This window comes from Geotrypetes seraphini, chromosome 1 (assembly GCF_902459505.1).
Source record: "Geotrypetes seraphini chromosome 1, aGeoSer1.1, whole genome shotgun sequence".
NCBI classification, from domain to species: Eukaryota; Metazoa; Chordata; class Amphibia; order Gymnophiona; family Dermophiidae; genus Geotrypetes; species Geotrypetes seraphini.
In genome coordinates, this window is record NC_047084.1 from 486862929 (window position 1) to 486879526 (window position 16598).

Here is a 16598-nt window from a genome sequence, read left to right on the forward strand (position 1 = left end):
AATGTCTTATTAAAGAAATGACAATTTTGTATGAGGTAAAACTCTTTATAGTTCATAAATCTTTCCTTTTGATTAAGTCTTAATAATAATATCGTCATTTATAGCTAAAGAGACGTATGATCGAGAAACTGTTTTATTTTACTTTTGTGATTATGATAAACATACCGAGGGCCTCAAAATAGTACCCGGCGGGCCGCTTGTGGCCCCCGGGCCGCATGTTTGAGACCACTGGTTTATTCCATGTATTTATGCTAATATACCTTGGCAGCTCATCTTTTCAGATTAGACTATAGCAAAGAAAGGCTGTTTGCTCTTAATTTAGTAACAATAATTAGATCATATACAGCAAAGCCATTGTTCAGCCAATATATTGTATTTTACAGTATTTAAAAAAGCAGTTGGTTGCAGCTCTCTATCTGTTTGTTATTGCATGCCAAGTTCTTTCTCCTTTGTTCCCTTAAGTACCCATGTCCAAAGCAAACTTGCTTTCACTGACTCACGTGTTTGTAGATAGTGAGCAGCTAATTAATAAACACATTTTATTTCTTTCATTTTAGCATTTTAGTGACATCACATCTTTACACCAACTCAGTTCATCAACTTCTCCAGAAGAATCTCAAAAGGTAGCATCATCATATAGCAACACAATCTCTTCCAGCACCCTCTTAGATCCTGCTTCAGTCCTCAGGAGTTCTTTTGGGAATCATGAAAAAAATCAACCTTATCAAGGTTATGATTTATTTGACAAGCTGCAGTACAGCACAGATCCAGCCGTATCTCGTTCCAGAAATACATATTTTTCCCAGCCTGGAATGGCTGAAATGGAGTCTGCTTTAGTATCGGTGTCTCCTGATCATGGCCATGCCAGTTGCTGTGAAGCACCAGAATGTGAGACACATGGCCAGTGCTTTTTGTTTCAAAGTAATCTAGACATGGTCGGGAATTATGGTATTTCAGTCCACAGTGAACTGGGATCAGACTTCTTTTCTTCAGAAAAAAGGCAAATGGGTTCTGGAACCACTGCGTCACCTCTGAAATATATTCACAGAGGCACAGAATCTGTAGATCTTATAGGAATGCAAACTGGTAAAGTAAGGATGGAACATGTCTCAAATCCTCCAGTCTTCAGGCTAGAGAACTTGGGAGAGCCAGTCTATCAGAATATAAATAAATTAAAGCACCTTCCACTGGATACCCAGATGAGTCCTGGGCTAGCCTCCATCAACAAATGGTGTCCTGCTGAAAATAACTCTTCCATGAAGGACATGCCTTTCCAGCTAAATTTTAAGAGCTTTCCTATTGAGCATGAAAATCTACATATCACCCCAGTGCATAAAGAAGAGATGTTGTTTTGGGATGAATACCCATCAGTAAAACGATCAAATGTATTTGAACATATGCCTTGCCATTCTGCTACAAATGCCAGCATGGATATGTATAATAGTTTGACATTACACCATACAGTTGGAGATATTTTCGACAGAAAAAGGCACAGTGGATCTTCATCAAGTCTGAGAGGAAGTGAAATTAAAACAGGTAAAGTGGAACCACTTCTCAATCCTGAAAGCTTTAACTACTTCAGTTTTTAAAAAAGCCATTTATGGGGCCAGTACCTATTATTGTTTTGTTGTACGATCAAAGTCTAAAAATTTGTAATACAGTGTTTAGTAATGTATTAGCTGTAAGTATTCTTTGATTTTCTACATTTTTTTGCCACAGTTGCAGAATAAGAGAGATGTTTATGAAAATAAGATGGATGATATTTACGTAATCACACAGAATGGTGCAGAGTTTAAACAGTGAATCCTGACACAGTATGCATGATTGTGAAAATGTGGATAAGGCATTTATACTTATATGTACACACAGATTCCGTATGCCATTTTCTAATTATGTAAGCATATAATTGGCAGGTAAATGTTAGTGCCCACCCTACAGAATTACCCCTATAATGCTTGAGTGGAGTCAGGAAGAAGCATGGATGGTAACACCTAACTATACATGTAACAGTGATATTTGTTTGCTATAATAAAACTGTGGTTTACATCAGGCCTGCAATATGGGGTTAAGGTATTCTCAAGAGTCCCTTTTTGCTTCAGCTATCTGCTCTGTGCTAGCAAAAATGTTCACTCTCCTCTATAGACCTCCATGATACATATGCACAGGCTATATACATATATCTTTATACACTCATATGCAGTAGGAAGAACACAGCAGAGGAAAGGCCCTTTAGGGCTGGCCACAAACAGTCTGTTTACAGCACTACCTCTGCTAACCATCTGCCGCTGCTGCTTCGGGAAAGGGAGGAATGGAGAGAAGGGGGGTTGGCTGGTCAGTGCTGCTGCTGGTTCGGGTAAGTGAAAGGGGGGGGGACTGGTGGGTCAGGGCAATTGCTACTGCTGCTTTGGGGCTGAAGGGAGGGGGGAAGGGGGTTGATGGGTCAGGGCCACCGCCGCTGCTGCTTTGTGTATAAGTGAGGGAGGGGGGTTGTCTGGTTAGGACCGCTGCTGCTGCCTCGGGGGCTGGAGGGAGGACTTTTCTTTTTGCTGGTTGGGTAAGAGTGTCGGTTGCTCGAGTCCTAGATAATTGAGATTCTACTGTAAAAATCTCAGTGTGACTTCCATTGATGATCATAACAGTTGTAATCTCAATCCTGGAATGAACTATAGTACAATAAAATCTGTATAAACAATCACAATAACAAATTTATACAATGAAAAATCTAAAAGTCTTAAAATAAAAATAGAAACGTAGAAAAATGATGGCAGATAAAGGCCATCCAGTCTGCACATATGCAGTATCCACTATCTCCTTCTCTCCCTAACAGATCCCACATTCCTGTCCCATGCTTTCTTGAATTCAGTCTTTGTCTCCACCACCTCTACCAGGAGACTATTCCACACATCTACCACCCTTTCTGTAAAAAAAAGTATTTCCTTAGATTACTCCTGAGCCTATCACCTCTTAACTTCACCCTATGCCCTCTCATGTCCCGGGATGCCTATACCATTGCACCTAAATATTTGGAATGCCCCGACCCACCCATGCTCATGCTGCTTTTTGGATTGCGTACGAGACTCTTTGGGTGCACAACATCAATAATAATAAAATGCTAGAGGCGCATGCGCTCTTGAAAATTCGTGAGCGGTGGCGCCGTGAGGTGTGCCAGTCCTCACGGCGCCTGCGCGTGACTGTGAAGACACCAGCGACTCCTCCCTCCCGCTCCTCTTCAAAGCGGCCTGCTGAGGTTCGCCAGCCGCTGTAGTGAACCTCGCAAGCCGCTCTCCACCTCCGTGCAGAAGAAGGAGTCACCGTGTCACCTCCCGCCCTCACTCGCCACTGCCGCCGCTGATCCTCCTCTTCAGAGCAGCCTGCGATCGTGGCCAGCTCTAAAGAACCTCGCAGGCTGCTTTCCAACTTCAGTAGCACGCTCCCTCTGAAGCACGGGATCGTGTCAGAGGGAACGTGCTACCGAGTTGGAGAGCAGCCTGCGAGGTTCGCTAAAGCCGGCCACCACGATCGCAGGCTGCTTTGGTGAAGAGGAGCAGGCCAGAAGACGCCTGGATGTTGGGAGGGTAAGAAGGGAATCAATACCGGGAGCCAGGGGGAAAGGGAAAGGGGGCTGCTTTGGGGGGAGGGGTGTGCTGGGGGGAGACAGAAGGGGCCATGGATAGGGAGAGGGAAAGGGGGCTGCTTTGGGGGGAGGGGTGTGCTGGGGGGGAGACAGAAGGGGCCATGGAGAGATAGGGAGAGGGAAAGGGGGCTGCTTTGAGGTGAGGTGTGCTGGGGACAGACAGCTTTGCTCGGGGGAGGGGGGGAGACAGAAGAGGGCCATGGAGAGACAGTTAGGGAGAGGGAAAGGGGCCTGCTTTGGGGGGGAGGCGTGTCCTGGGGGCAGACAGCTTTGCTCAGGGGCGGGGAGACAGAAGGATACAGACAGCGGCCAAGGAGAGAGAGAGATAAAGAAACACAGACAGACAGACCCATCTATTCTAGCACCCGTTAATGTAACGGGCTTAAAGACTAGTTATATAATATTGTATAGACAGATGTGTGCATAGAGCTAAATTAGGGCCAATTAACACCAATAATTGGTTGTAAGTGTGTCTGGGCTCAGCAACTAAATTTAAGTGATGTATAAAATTTTGGTGTCTTTGGTTAAAGTACCTACATAATCATGTACTGGCTTATTAGCACTGCAGGAAAAGAAAATAAGAAACATTCAGTGGTTCATGCAGCCTTCGCACAAGGTGAGCATATGCCTTAAGGAATTTGTTTTTCACTCATTACAGGTATAAGATTTTCTCCTCTACGACAGCTGAAAAGAAGAAGACTGTCATTTGAAAAAATTCCAGGACGAAGCGATGGACAAACTCGTCTGAAATTCTTTTGAAATGGACATAGATGACCACCAAAGATAATGTTATTCAAAGAATTAATTTAGCTGTTAAAGTAAACAGAATTCTTATAATCCCTTTTAGTTCTGATGAATGCATTCCCTAGGAAACATTAATTAGCTGTTTTAAAACTGAGCACCATCTGCAGGTGACTTTACCTTTAGGCTTTTCATCAGTTTTCAAAGGGAAAGTATGAGAATAATGCCCCGGTGAAAGTATCCACAGAGATTTGTACTGCTTTTTATACGTACATTTTCTTTTGAAACTAATGTGTATAGATTTGAAATGTGTACCGTATTACTTCCATCCCCTGATCCAAACACACTCCCAGGACAAAGTTTATGTCTTAAGTGATCTAATTCCTATATATACTTTAGCAAAGGGTGGACAATTTTCAGACATCCAAATTGCCTAGAAATGTGGAGGCTGACTCAATAATATACACAGCCTAAGAGGAGGGCTCGCTATACAAAAACTTAGCTCAGAGAAATAAAACTCTGAAGAGGGAGAGGTTACCCCCTCTTGGGAAAAGAGTTTGTCTTCCAATCATTGCTTAATCAATGTTAAAAGCGAGACCAGCTCAAAGGTGTAAAAGTGTATGAACTAAGTTTGTAACACTTGATTACTTAATTGAAACTACTGTATGCAAATAGGTCAAAAGAAACTTTCTTGCAATTCAGGTTGCCACTAATACTTTCAACTTAGCTTAAGAGCTTGACTTGATTCAAATAGCAAAAGCTATATGGGGTCCCGACGCGGCCCCGTTTCGGTGTCTGCTTCAGGAGACCCCGCCAGAAAAAGGAACTTGATTCTGAAGACAGGTAATAACCATAGCACTGCTCAAAAAATCTGAAATGCAAAAAAATATAAATGTCAAAAGCGCTATAGATATGGGCTAAGAGCTTCATAAAACCACATACTCAAGCTAAAATAAAATGCTTTACAACTACCATAAAGGAAGGAGCACAACAATTTACATACCGTGCAAAATGTAGAAAAGTATTTCATGCAACAGAGGACGCCGGCATCCACTCCAGCTTATAAACTGGAGGGGGGAGGCGACCGGACTTAATGAACATGATGACATCATGAAAAAACCTCTGACATAAGCACAAAAACTCTGACATAAGCAAAAAATTTCTGACATAAGCAGAGCTTCAAAAAAGTAAAGCAAAACAAAAACTGGACAAGCCAGACCGGACTAGAGGAAAGCAACCCTTTCAATCTCATTATTGAGGCCATTCGGGTGGAGAGTGTTCAAATTAAAAATCCACTTCTGCTCTCTCCTCCACAGCATTCGTGCTGTATCGCCACCCCTATTGGTACAGTAACGGTCTAATACTGTAAACCTAAGATCAGACAAGGTATGTTTCTTACTGTGCCAGTGATGAACCAGGGGGGCTTCATGTACAACAGTGCGTATGCGGCTCATATGTTCACTGATGCGAAGCTTCAAAGGACGGGTCGTACTTCCCACATAAACCAGCTGGCAAGGGCACGAGATGGCATAAACTACATGGTGAGAATCACAGTTAGTCTCATGTTGAGTGTATTTAAATCGTGAGGACAATGACATTTGATGAGTAGTGACACTTAACGGGCACACTTTGCAATGTCCACAAGGGGAATGTTGACCCCTCACAGGGTTAAAAACCCCTGATCTCAAAAACTGGGAGTGTGTCAATTGCAATCTGAGGTTAGGAGATTTAGAAAAGGCAAATCTGGGGGGTTCTTGAAAAGCTTCATGATACTGCATAATAGACCAATGTTTCTTGATAATTTTCTTGATTTGGAAGGCATGGATGGAATAAGGTAACACACAGACCAATGACCTGGTTTCTGATTCATGCTGCGTTTGTAATAACAGAGAGCGATTAACATATAAGCCGCGTTTGTAAGCTTTCTTGAGCACTGTAGGAGGATAGCCCTTGATTAAAAATCTTTGAGTGACTTCATCAGCAATATGGACATATTCTTCCACCGTGGAACAGAGTCTTCTCAAACGCAAAAATTGTCCAGTAGGTATATTGTTCCTAAGATGTTTGGGGTGGAAGCTGTCATACTGTAGCAAATTGTTCCTATCAGTAGGCTTACGATAGATAGTAGTATGAAAACAGCCATTGGTCAGCGTAATATTAATGTCCAAAAAAGAGACCCGGAAAGGGTCCGTAGTCATGGTAAACTGTAAATTGGGATCACAAGAGTTAAGCCAATCAAAAAAACGGGTCAGATTCTCAGAAGTGCCAATCCAAACAGCCAACACATCATCTATATATCTCTTCCAAAAAAGGAAAAATTCCCAAAATTCAGAAGGGTACAAAAATTTAGCCTCAAATTGAGACACATAAAGGCATGCGATAGAAGGGGCCATTTTAGACCCCATGGCTGTGCCCTTAATCTGTTGGTAAAAATCAGAATCAAATTGAAAATAATTCATGTCCAATGCTATTTTAGCAAGATCTAACAAAAACTGAATCCGGGTATCTGATAGTTCTTGAGCTTGTAATTCAATCTTAAGAACTTCCATGGCTTCCTTCTGGGGGATGTTGGTATATAATGCTGAAATATCAAGAGTCAGAAGAATAGCATGAGTTGGTATGTCCTGAAAAGATGATAAAAATTGAATCATGCTTGTGGAGTCGAGAACATAAGAGGGCGCCAGAGGAACCCTATGTTTGAGATATAAGTCCAAAAAAGCGGATAAGGGCTCCAAAAGAGATCCTATGCCAGACACTATTGGTCGACCTGGAGGATTGGCCAAAGATTTGTGAATCTTTGGAACAAAATAATTTACAGGTGTCCGGGGATGTTTACAACTTAAAAACCTGAACTCTTTGTCAGTGATGACATTGGTCTCAAGAGCCTGCACTAGGACATGAGAAATCACATCCTGGATAGCTTGGGTAGGATCGTTGTCCAACAATGTGTAATATGTGGAATCACATAATTGGCGTTGTGCTTCACTAACATACATATGTGTGTCTTGGATAACTATTCCCCCGCCCTTATCGGCTGGAAAAATAACAATGCTGGTGTCAGATGCCAAGGTTGATGCTGCGGCTTGTTGTTGTCTAGAAAGATTGTACCGAGTGCGGGGAGGGTTGCTCTCCAGACCGCCAATGTCCCTTAATACAAGATCTTCAAAAGTCTGAATATGAGGATCAACGACACCCGGAGGGCACCAGGAGGATTTAACATGAAAAAAAGGGGTATGATCTTGAGATAAGTCACTAGAGGTATCTTCTGTGTAAAAAAATTTTTTAAGTTTGCAAGATCTAATAAATTTGAACACAGCTACTCTAGTGTCAAAAGCCCCATAATGACTGGTAAGTACAAAAGAGAGACCCTTGTTAAGTATTGATGTTTCTATAGGGGATAAAACCCGGCAAGAGAGATTGAAAATGTTAGATGTCAGGGTGGCGATACAGCGCGAATGCTGTGGAGGAGAGAGCAGAAGTGGATTTCTAATTTGAACACTCTCCACCCGAATGGCCTCAATAATGAGATTGAAAGGGTTGCTTTCCTCTAGTTCGGTCTGGCTTGTCCAGTTTTTGTTTTGCTTTACTTTTTTGAAGCTCTGCTTTTGTCAGAAATTTTTTGCTTATGTCAGAGTTTTTGTGCTTATGTCAGAGGTTTTTTCATGATGTCATCATGTTCATTAAGTCCGGTCGCCTCCCCCCTCCAGTTTATAAGCTGGAGTGGATGCCGGCGTCCTCTGTTGCATGAAATACTTTTCTACATTTTGCACGGTATGTAAATTGTTGTGCTCCTTCCTTTATGGTAGTTGTAAAGCATTTTATTTTAGCTTGAGTATGTGGTTTTATGAAGCTCTTAGCCCATATCTATAGCGCTTTTGACATTTATATTTTTTTGCATTTCAGATTTTTTGAGCAGTGCTATGGTTATTACCTGTCTTCAGAATCAAGTTCCTTTTTATGGCGAGGTCTCCTGAAGCAGACACCGAAACGGGGCCGCGTCGGGACCCCATATAGCTTTTGCTATTTGAATCAAGTCAAGCTCTTAAGCTAAGTTGAAAGTATTAGTGGCAACCTGAATTGCAAGAAAGTTTCTATTTGCATACAGTAGTTTCAATTAAGTAATCAAGTGTTACAAACTTAGTTCATACACTTTTACACCTTTGAGCTGGTCTCGCTTTTAACATTGATTAAGCAATGATTGGAAGACAAACTCTTTTCCCAAGAGGGGGTAACCTCTCCCTCTTCAGAGTTTTATTTCTCTGAGCTAAGTTTTTGTATAGCGAGCCCTCCTCTTAGGCTGTGTATATTATTGAGTCAGTCTGTTTTTTCTTATAGTTCAGTGCTTTTTCTGACTCCTAGCAATCTAGTCCCTGCTGAAGTTATAACATAGAAATGTGGAGGGGCATTTTCAATAGGATGTCTAAGTCTAATTTGGACGATTTGGAAAAAACATCCAGAAATCCAGTAGAGAAAATGTCCATTTTCAAAACAGCAAGACCGTCTATCTTGTAACTGTAACTGTGTGTTCATAATTTTTCTGGAATAATTTTCAAAGTGAAAGCATTCACATTCATTTTTCCCCGGTTCAGACATTTATAAAATTTTCCCCAGAATGTAAAAAAGAAAATGCAAACGTACTCATCAGGAGAAAAAAGCAACTTTGCAAACTCACTGATCGAGATTATATCAATTGATGCTTAGAAGACAGTCCAAAATAATTTGAACTGTCTTCTAAGCATCAGTTGATATCATCTCGACCAGCGAATTTGCAAAGTTGCTTTTTTTTCCTGATGAAGGCCCACCACATGGCCATGTCGAGAGAAAAACGACTGCTTGGAATTGAAAGAAAATGACTACTTTGGAATAGTGTTTGCTTTTCCAGAGAGCTCTTGATGGATATTTTTATGTGTCATTAAAGTTGATTTGTGTTCCACTTTCTTTGTTCTAATACTTCAAAGGTAGTCCAACTCTGACTTGTAATACAGTGTTTATTAATGTATTAGCTATAAGAATTCTTTGATTTTGTACATTTTTTTGCCATAGTTGCAGAATAAGAGATGTTTATGAAAATAAGATGGATGATATTTACGTAATCACACAGAATGGTGCAGAGTTTAAGCAGTGAATCCTGACACAGTATGCATGATTGTGAAAATGTGGATAAGGCATTTATACTTATATGTACACACAGATTCCGTATGCCATTTTCTAATTATGTATGCATATAATTGGCAGGTAAATGTTAGTGCCCACCCTACAGAATTACCCTTATAATGCTTGAGTGGAGTCAGGAAGAAGCATGAATGGTAACACCTAACTATACATGTAACAGGATCCCTTGTGCTGATTTTGGGGTACTTGTCAGGAGGTCCCCTAATGCAGCTGCTCAGCTGATCACACCAGGGGTATCCCCCCTTGGCTTTGGGGCGGCCTGCCGGCTTAGCTGATCTGGGATTCCCTTTCCATGATCAGCTCAGCCAACAGTGTCTACTTTCAACTTTAGAAATGTAGGCCGGCATTTTGCTGGCCTACATTTCAGGCGTCTGTCACAGCCCTGGGGAGACACCTAGGGCTGCTTAAGCTCGCCCAAGGCCACTTCTAGCAGAAACCATGCCCAGCCTTGGGCGAGCTTAAGTGTCCCTATGCATCTCGCTGCACCTGTGACAAACACCTACAGTGTAGATGGCCAGCCTCAGGGATTTTTTTTTTTAACATGCATTCTGATTGGCATCCAGATAGTGGTAGGATGCCTACCGCTGTCTTTAGTCAAGGACGCCTGTTTAGAGAATCAGCCCCTTAGTGCTTTTGGGTCCTTCTCTGGCCTTAAATTGAATGTTATGGAATCTGAAGCCCTTCCTTTGCATTGTACAGTTCAGGATATATGTGAAAACTTTCCCCTGAAGGAGGCTACAAAGATGCTTCGGTATTTAGGGACTAATATTCCTGACACTATGGCTGAACTAAATGAATTTAATATCCATCCCTTGTTGCATAATACAGTAGATAAACTTTCTGTTTGGGAAAAGTTACCCCTCATACTTTCTGGAAGTATATTTCTTTATAACATGTTCATGTTGATACTGCCATGATGACTTTATATTCAAGTGCTACCAATTTCACTTAAGCCAAGAGACCTCATTCTTTTTAATAAATATCTGCACAAACCTCAAGGGGGTTTACGTCTACCCAGTTAGAAACTGCTGTTATATCCTCTTTTCAGGAGCATATTTAGTACACACTACAGTGGATTAACTCCAGGAACAATACAAGAATCCCATATTCTGGAAGTACATGCAGTGGGCTTAGAAACATATATGCTGTTTGTCATACCTTCCTATAATGGAGAATTTAGACTTTCTCCCTCTTTTCTTCCGTCTTCCTCCTTTGCTAGGTGGAAAACAGAGAGCCTGTCATTCATCGGGGATGTCTTGGACTCCCATTCATGTATGCTGCCTTTTTCAGCTCTGCAGGCATCTCATAACTTGCAGCCGGGAGATCAGTTTGCAGATATGCAACTGGCACACTATGAGGCTCATAAGTTTCTATGATACTTTGTGTGTCTAAGTGCTTTGAAAATGAGCCTCCGAGTCTCTAGCCTGTCATCCCTATCATTATACAGGCCAACAAAAAAAAGTTTTTTTGGTGCCTTGGGTTTTTGACCTGTTTCGGGAGTTCTTTGGGGAGCTGATTCAAAAAATTGCATTGGATAGACCGCATCAGCTCTAGTTTCTTAGATATGGTTGAATTTATTCATTTTTTTCAATGCTATTTAAAAGATCTCTTCTGCAGAATCAGAATGTCATAACAAGCTTTCTTTTTTAAATGGGAAATTTATGTATTTAAATTACCCACATTTTTTTCTGTGTATAATGATGACCTGTTTCACAACTATTCATCTACTTCCTTTCCTATAATGCACACGCATAAAAATGTAAAGCTCAAATAACAAAATTGCCTTTGTTCTGTTATATTACATAATTATGTGCAAAACATTTAGATGGTAAACATGGTTTCCTTAGACTACATAAATGTGTATTTCAAAGGTTCTTCAACCTGATCTGTTTAAAACAATTGCACATAGATTTAAATTCTAATGGGGTTTTCAACTTTGTCTTCTGTTACCTGATTTGTGTTTTTGAATACAAGTTAGCAGATATAGTGAGTGTTTTCATATTTCCAATTGGAAAAGTTTGCATGCTTATATATGTTGTGTGGTGCAGAAGCCTTTACCTTTTCAGCTGGAAGCCCTGCTTTTCAGAGGTCAATTACATCACAGGATGGATCTGAATTATTTTTAGCTAAGGCATTACTCCAGCAAGTGCTTTTATACCAGTGGTCTCAAACTCGCGGCCTAGGGGCCACATGCGGCCCTCCAGGTACTATTTTGAGGCTCTCGGTATGTTTATCAGAATCACAAAAGTAAAATAAAACAGTTTCTTGATCATATGTCTCTTTAACTATAAATTACATTATTATTAAGACTTAGCCAAAAGGAAAGAATTATAAACTATAAAGAGTTTTACCTCATGCAAAATTGTCATTTGGTAAAACCAGAGGACATAATTTGAGGTTGAGGGGTGGTAGATTCAGGGGCAATGTTAGGAAATTCTACTTTACGGAGAGGGTGGTGGATGCCTGGAATGCGCTCCCGAGAGAGGTGGTGGAGAGTAAAACTGTGACTGAGTTCAAAGAAGCGTGGGATGAACACAGAAGATTTAGAATCAGAAAATAATATTAAATATTGAACTAGGCCAGTTACTGGGCAGACTTGCACGGTCTGTGTCTGTGTATGGCCGTTTGGTGGAGGATGGGCAGGGGAGGGCTTCAATGGCTGGGAGGGTGTAGATGGGCTGGAGTAAGTCTTAACAGAGATTTCGGCAGTTGGAACCCAAGCATAGTACCGGGTAAAGCTTTGGATTCTTGCCCAGAAATAGCTAAGAAGAAAAAAAAAAAAAATTTAAATTGAATCAGGTTGGGCAGACTGGATGGACCATTCGGGTCTTTATCTGCCGTCATCTACTATGTTACTATGTCTGCGGCCCTCCAAGTATCTCCAAATCCAAAATGTGGCCCTGCAAAGGGTTTGAGTTTGAGACCACTGTTTTATACCGATGGAAGGAGGCATGTGTTTATTGTGGCCAGAGCTTGGCCAAGGGCAAACCTACCTGGAGCGGCCAGAGTGACCATGATGACTAGAAGTATGACCACTAAGAAAAAGATTGTATTGATGCCCCTGTATAAGACTGTTGTGAGACCTCATTTAGAATATTGTGTACAATTCTGGAGGCCACATCTTCAAAAAGATGTTAAAAAGATGGAGTTGATCCAGAGGAAGGCTACTAAAATGGTCAGTGGCATATAGGACAGGCTTAAAGATCTCAATATGCACACTGTAGAGAAAGGTGGGAGAGGGAGATATTATAGAAACTAGTGTTTAACCCTTTCAGGACCATAAGGATCGTAGGCCAATTTTTGTGGTTTTGACGACATTTTTATGGTAAAAAGGGCTTGCAGATGCCAAAAAATTGATTTTTTTTTTGTGAAATATCATTATTTTTTTTAAAAAAAATCACACTTCTGGCTTATGGACAGTGTGGCAAGTGAATCTTCTCGTCAATCTGGCAACGACGCTAATGAATGAATGTCGGAACCAGTTTGTTTACATAAAGGCAGTATCATATGGAATCCGTACATATCAAATTTAGAACTGTAGACTATCCCAATCAAAATTTATAGGATTTTAAAGTTATGGGACAAATATGTCCCTTGGTCCTGAAAGGGTTAAGCCCATTACATTTGTTACAGTAATGGGTGCTAGAATAGCCTCACCTATACCCTGAAGCCACCCATGCCCCGCCTGTACCATGGCTGGACCGTGCCTCCCACTGATCCCAGTCCCACCACCTCACCTTTCATCATTTCCTTAGTCCTCTGTACCCTTTTGACCCTCATCACGCCCTTTCCCTCTCTCACACCCTCTACCATCTCTCTCTGACCCTGTTTCACCCCTTTTGCCATCTTTTTCTTTCAGGTCCCCTTTGTCCTTCCCCAAGGTCATGTTTTTCTTCTGCCCCTCCATCCTTCCTGAAGTCCCATGTCCAGTAGCACCCCTTCCCTACTCCCCCCCTGTCCAGGAGTAACAGCATCCATAATCCAGTTCACAAGCAACACAATAAGCATCAGTGCTGTTCTCTTCCGACACGAACAAACTGTTGAGCTAAAATACCCAAATACAATCCTTTCACCCTTTTTTTAATATCTATTCTATTCACGATTTTCACCAATTGCTATATATGTACCCCCCCCACCTCAAATCCACTGCATTCATGTTTGCCACTACCAACTCCCCCTTTTTTTCCCCTTAGGAACCTTTCAGTCATGGCGCCACAGTCTACTCTCCACTGTGGTCAGCGCATGTCCACATGCCGTATCCACTGAAACCTGCTCCCTCCTTCCCTCCATCATGTCCACACTTGGTCCGTTTCCTACCACCTGGAAAAAATTATTGTTGGCGCGAAACCCAGTCTGCGGCTGACAGTAATACCTCCGCTGAAGAGTGTCGCTCTCTTCCCCCTCTTGGACTGCTGCTTCTTCACCTGTTTCTCTACTTTTGAGTCCGAAGAGGAGGAAGATGGGTCTGTGGCTCTCTTTTCTTCCTCCTCCCTCTCCTGCTCCCGCAGTGTCCAGAACTGCCGCCCTCCAGCCGTTCCTCTCAGCTATGTGTAGTGAGTGCTGGGAGCGTGAGAGGGAGAGCGATAGCGGGGCCGGAGCAGGTGCCATGGAGGTGCGGCGAGGCTTCTTTTTGGCATCGGTGAGGAAGGAGAGGGATTTTTGCTTGTGCAGGTTCGAGCCCCCGCCAGCCGCTGCCTGGAACACCTTCAGCTCACCAGTCCTGTGCGGGGGCAGCAGCCGACCCCTCCGGCGAGGGGGGGAGTTGCTCCGTGTTCTGGCCTGCCTCCGTGTTCGAAAATCGAATTTGGCACGAAGGCACACCTCACGGAGCCAGGAATCACAAAACTCTAAGTGCGCATGCGCGCTTAGAGTTTTATTATATAGGATGTTTAAATATCTACATGGCATAAATGTACATGAGACGAGTCTCTCATTTGAAAAGAAGTTATGGAATAAGGACATAGGTTTAAGTTAAGAGGTGATAGGCTCAAGAGTAATCTAAGCAAATATTTTTTTACAGCAAGGGTGGTAGATGCATGGAATAGTCTCCCGGTAGAGGTGGTAGAGATAAAGACTGTCTGAATTCAAGAAAGTGTGGGACAGGCATGTGGGATCTCTTGGGGAAAGGAGGAGATAGTAGATGCTGCAGATGGGCCGTTTGGCCTTTATCTGCCATCATATTTGTATGTTACCGCTATCATACCCATAGCTAGGCTCTGCACTTTTCTCTGCTACTTCTTGAGGTGAAAAAATGGTGGGGGGGGTTTCCTGATAGGGGGGTCCTTAAGTATATATTTGCCTAGGGCTCAATATAGTGTTAATCTGGCCTGGGTATGAGATAGGTCAAGCTACGGGAGAACTGTACCACTGACAGAGACACTGTGCTTCTCTAATGTGACCTCCTGGTACTACACTGCACAGATACCAGGAATGAAATGAAGCCAATCCTCTGTATTAAATCAAACCTACACACCATAGGAAAGTGAGCAACAGCGACCCCCAAAACCTGAATGGTTTTAATTCAAAGGTGCAAGCTTTGAAGAAAGCCCTCAAGTTGACGTCTGATATTAATCATTGGGAGCTTCAACATAAGTTTCTACTTCGCCTTTGTGTCTCTCCTACACATGCATATCGGATGCATATTAGTCAGTCTCATTGCTGTTTTAAGTGTTCCACCTCCTATGCCTCTTTGGGCCACCAATTTTGGTCCTGCCCACGGGTTTTGGTATTCTGGATGACTTTGGGTAGATATGTCTCGAACCTCTGGGATCACAGGACTGCCATACCAGTAGCTTTGTTTGGACAATACACGATTGTGACACCAAAGCCATGGGGCATGACAGCCTTTGTAGACAGAGTCATGCTGATGGGGAAGAAAACTATATTGCATGTTTGGCTCTCCCCTGAGGCACTGTCGATGCAACATTGGCGATCACTACTGATATTACAAGCAGCCTTGGAGCGTCTCAGAGTTTCTGATCTTGAATCTCCTTCAGGGTGTCAATTTTGTGCCTTATGGGAGCCCTTTTGGAATAACCTTACGCCTGAGGCACACAGCAGAATTCTGAACATATAATTTCGTTGCCTGGTTAATTTTCTTTCATTTGCAGGATTGCCTTATGGATGGGGAAGGGTGATTGGGGACTATTTTATTCCTGATGATTGGTTGTTCTGGCCTGTGTTCTGCTGGTTTTGTTATGTGTATTTTGGTAAACCTGATAAAAATATTTGAACAATAATTCAAAAGTGCATCCTCAAGCAAACCTTCAGCTTCTCCACCACATATTCTTCCTTCTTTCTAGCTGTCAGTGTCATATAGAAATTAGTAGCAAGAGGCTTTGGGCTCTTGTATTTGTTTAGTGCATTCCTACCGAACAAACTGAACAACTCATGACATCCTGGATCCAGACCAGTACCAACATACTAAACGAGATTGCCCCCCCAAAAACCCGCAAAATCAGAACCCCCAACCAAGAAGGCTGGTTCGACCATGATTTGCTGCTATACAAGAAAGACCTTAGGAAAGCTGAAAGATTATGGCAAAAAACGGGATCCCCTGAACACAGATCGGCCTGGAGACAAAAAGTAAAAAATTACAAAACCCTCACAAATGAAAAAAGAAAGAACTTCTACTCCCTTAAGATCGGAAACATAAAAACCAACAGCAGTAATCTCTTCAAACTGGTCAATGACCTATATAACTTAGAGACCCACACAAACATACACGAAGAATCCACCTTAACTGCCGACTCCCTCGCTGACTTCTTCAACACCAAGATTCAAAAACTAAGATTAACACTACCCCCCAGCCCCAATCCCCTCGAGCTGTTCCCCATTCTCCCAGACATCTACTTATCAAACCCAGACCTAGGAGCCAGAGCTGACCTCTGTTGGAAACAATTCGCAGTAATCGACTGGCAAACCTTCAACTCATACTACAACAAATATACACACTCCCATTGCAAATTGGACACATGCCCACCAAATATCATGAAAACGGCACCCCCCTGCTTCAAAGCAAAAATGATGACATGGGTTAATTTTCTATTAT

General features: G+C 42.2%; 1 protein-coding gene across 1 annotated transcript in view; it reads left to right on the forward strand.

Moving 5' to 3' along the window:
• Positions 1 to 4857, forward strand: part of SHOC1 (shortage in chiasmata 1) — a 283884-nt gene extending 279027 nt beyond the window's left edge. The window contains exons 28-29 of the mRNA XM_033962662.1: positions 558 to 1536; positions 4293 to 4857. Coding sequence (XP_033818553.1) covers positions 558 to 1536; positions 4293 to 4393 — 1080 coding nt within the window. The 3' untranslated portion in view covers positions 4394 to 4857. The remainder of the gene's footprint in view (positions 1 to 557; positions 1537 to 4292) is intronic.
• Positions 4858 to 16598: the final 11741 nt, after the last annotated feature.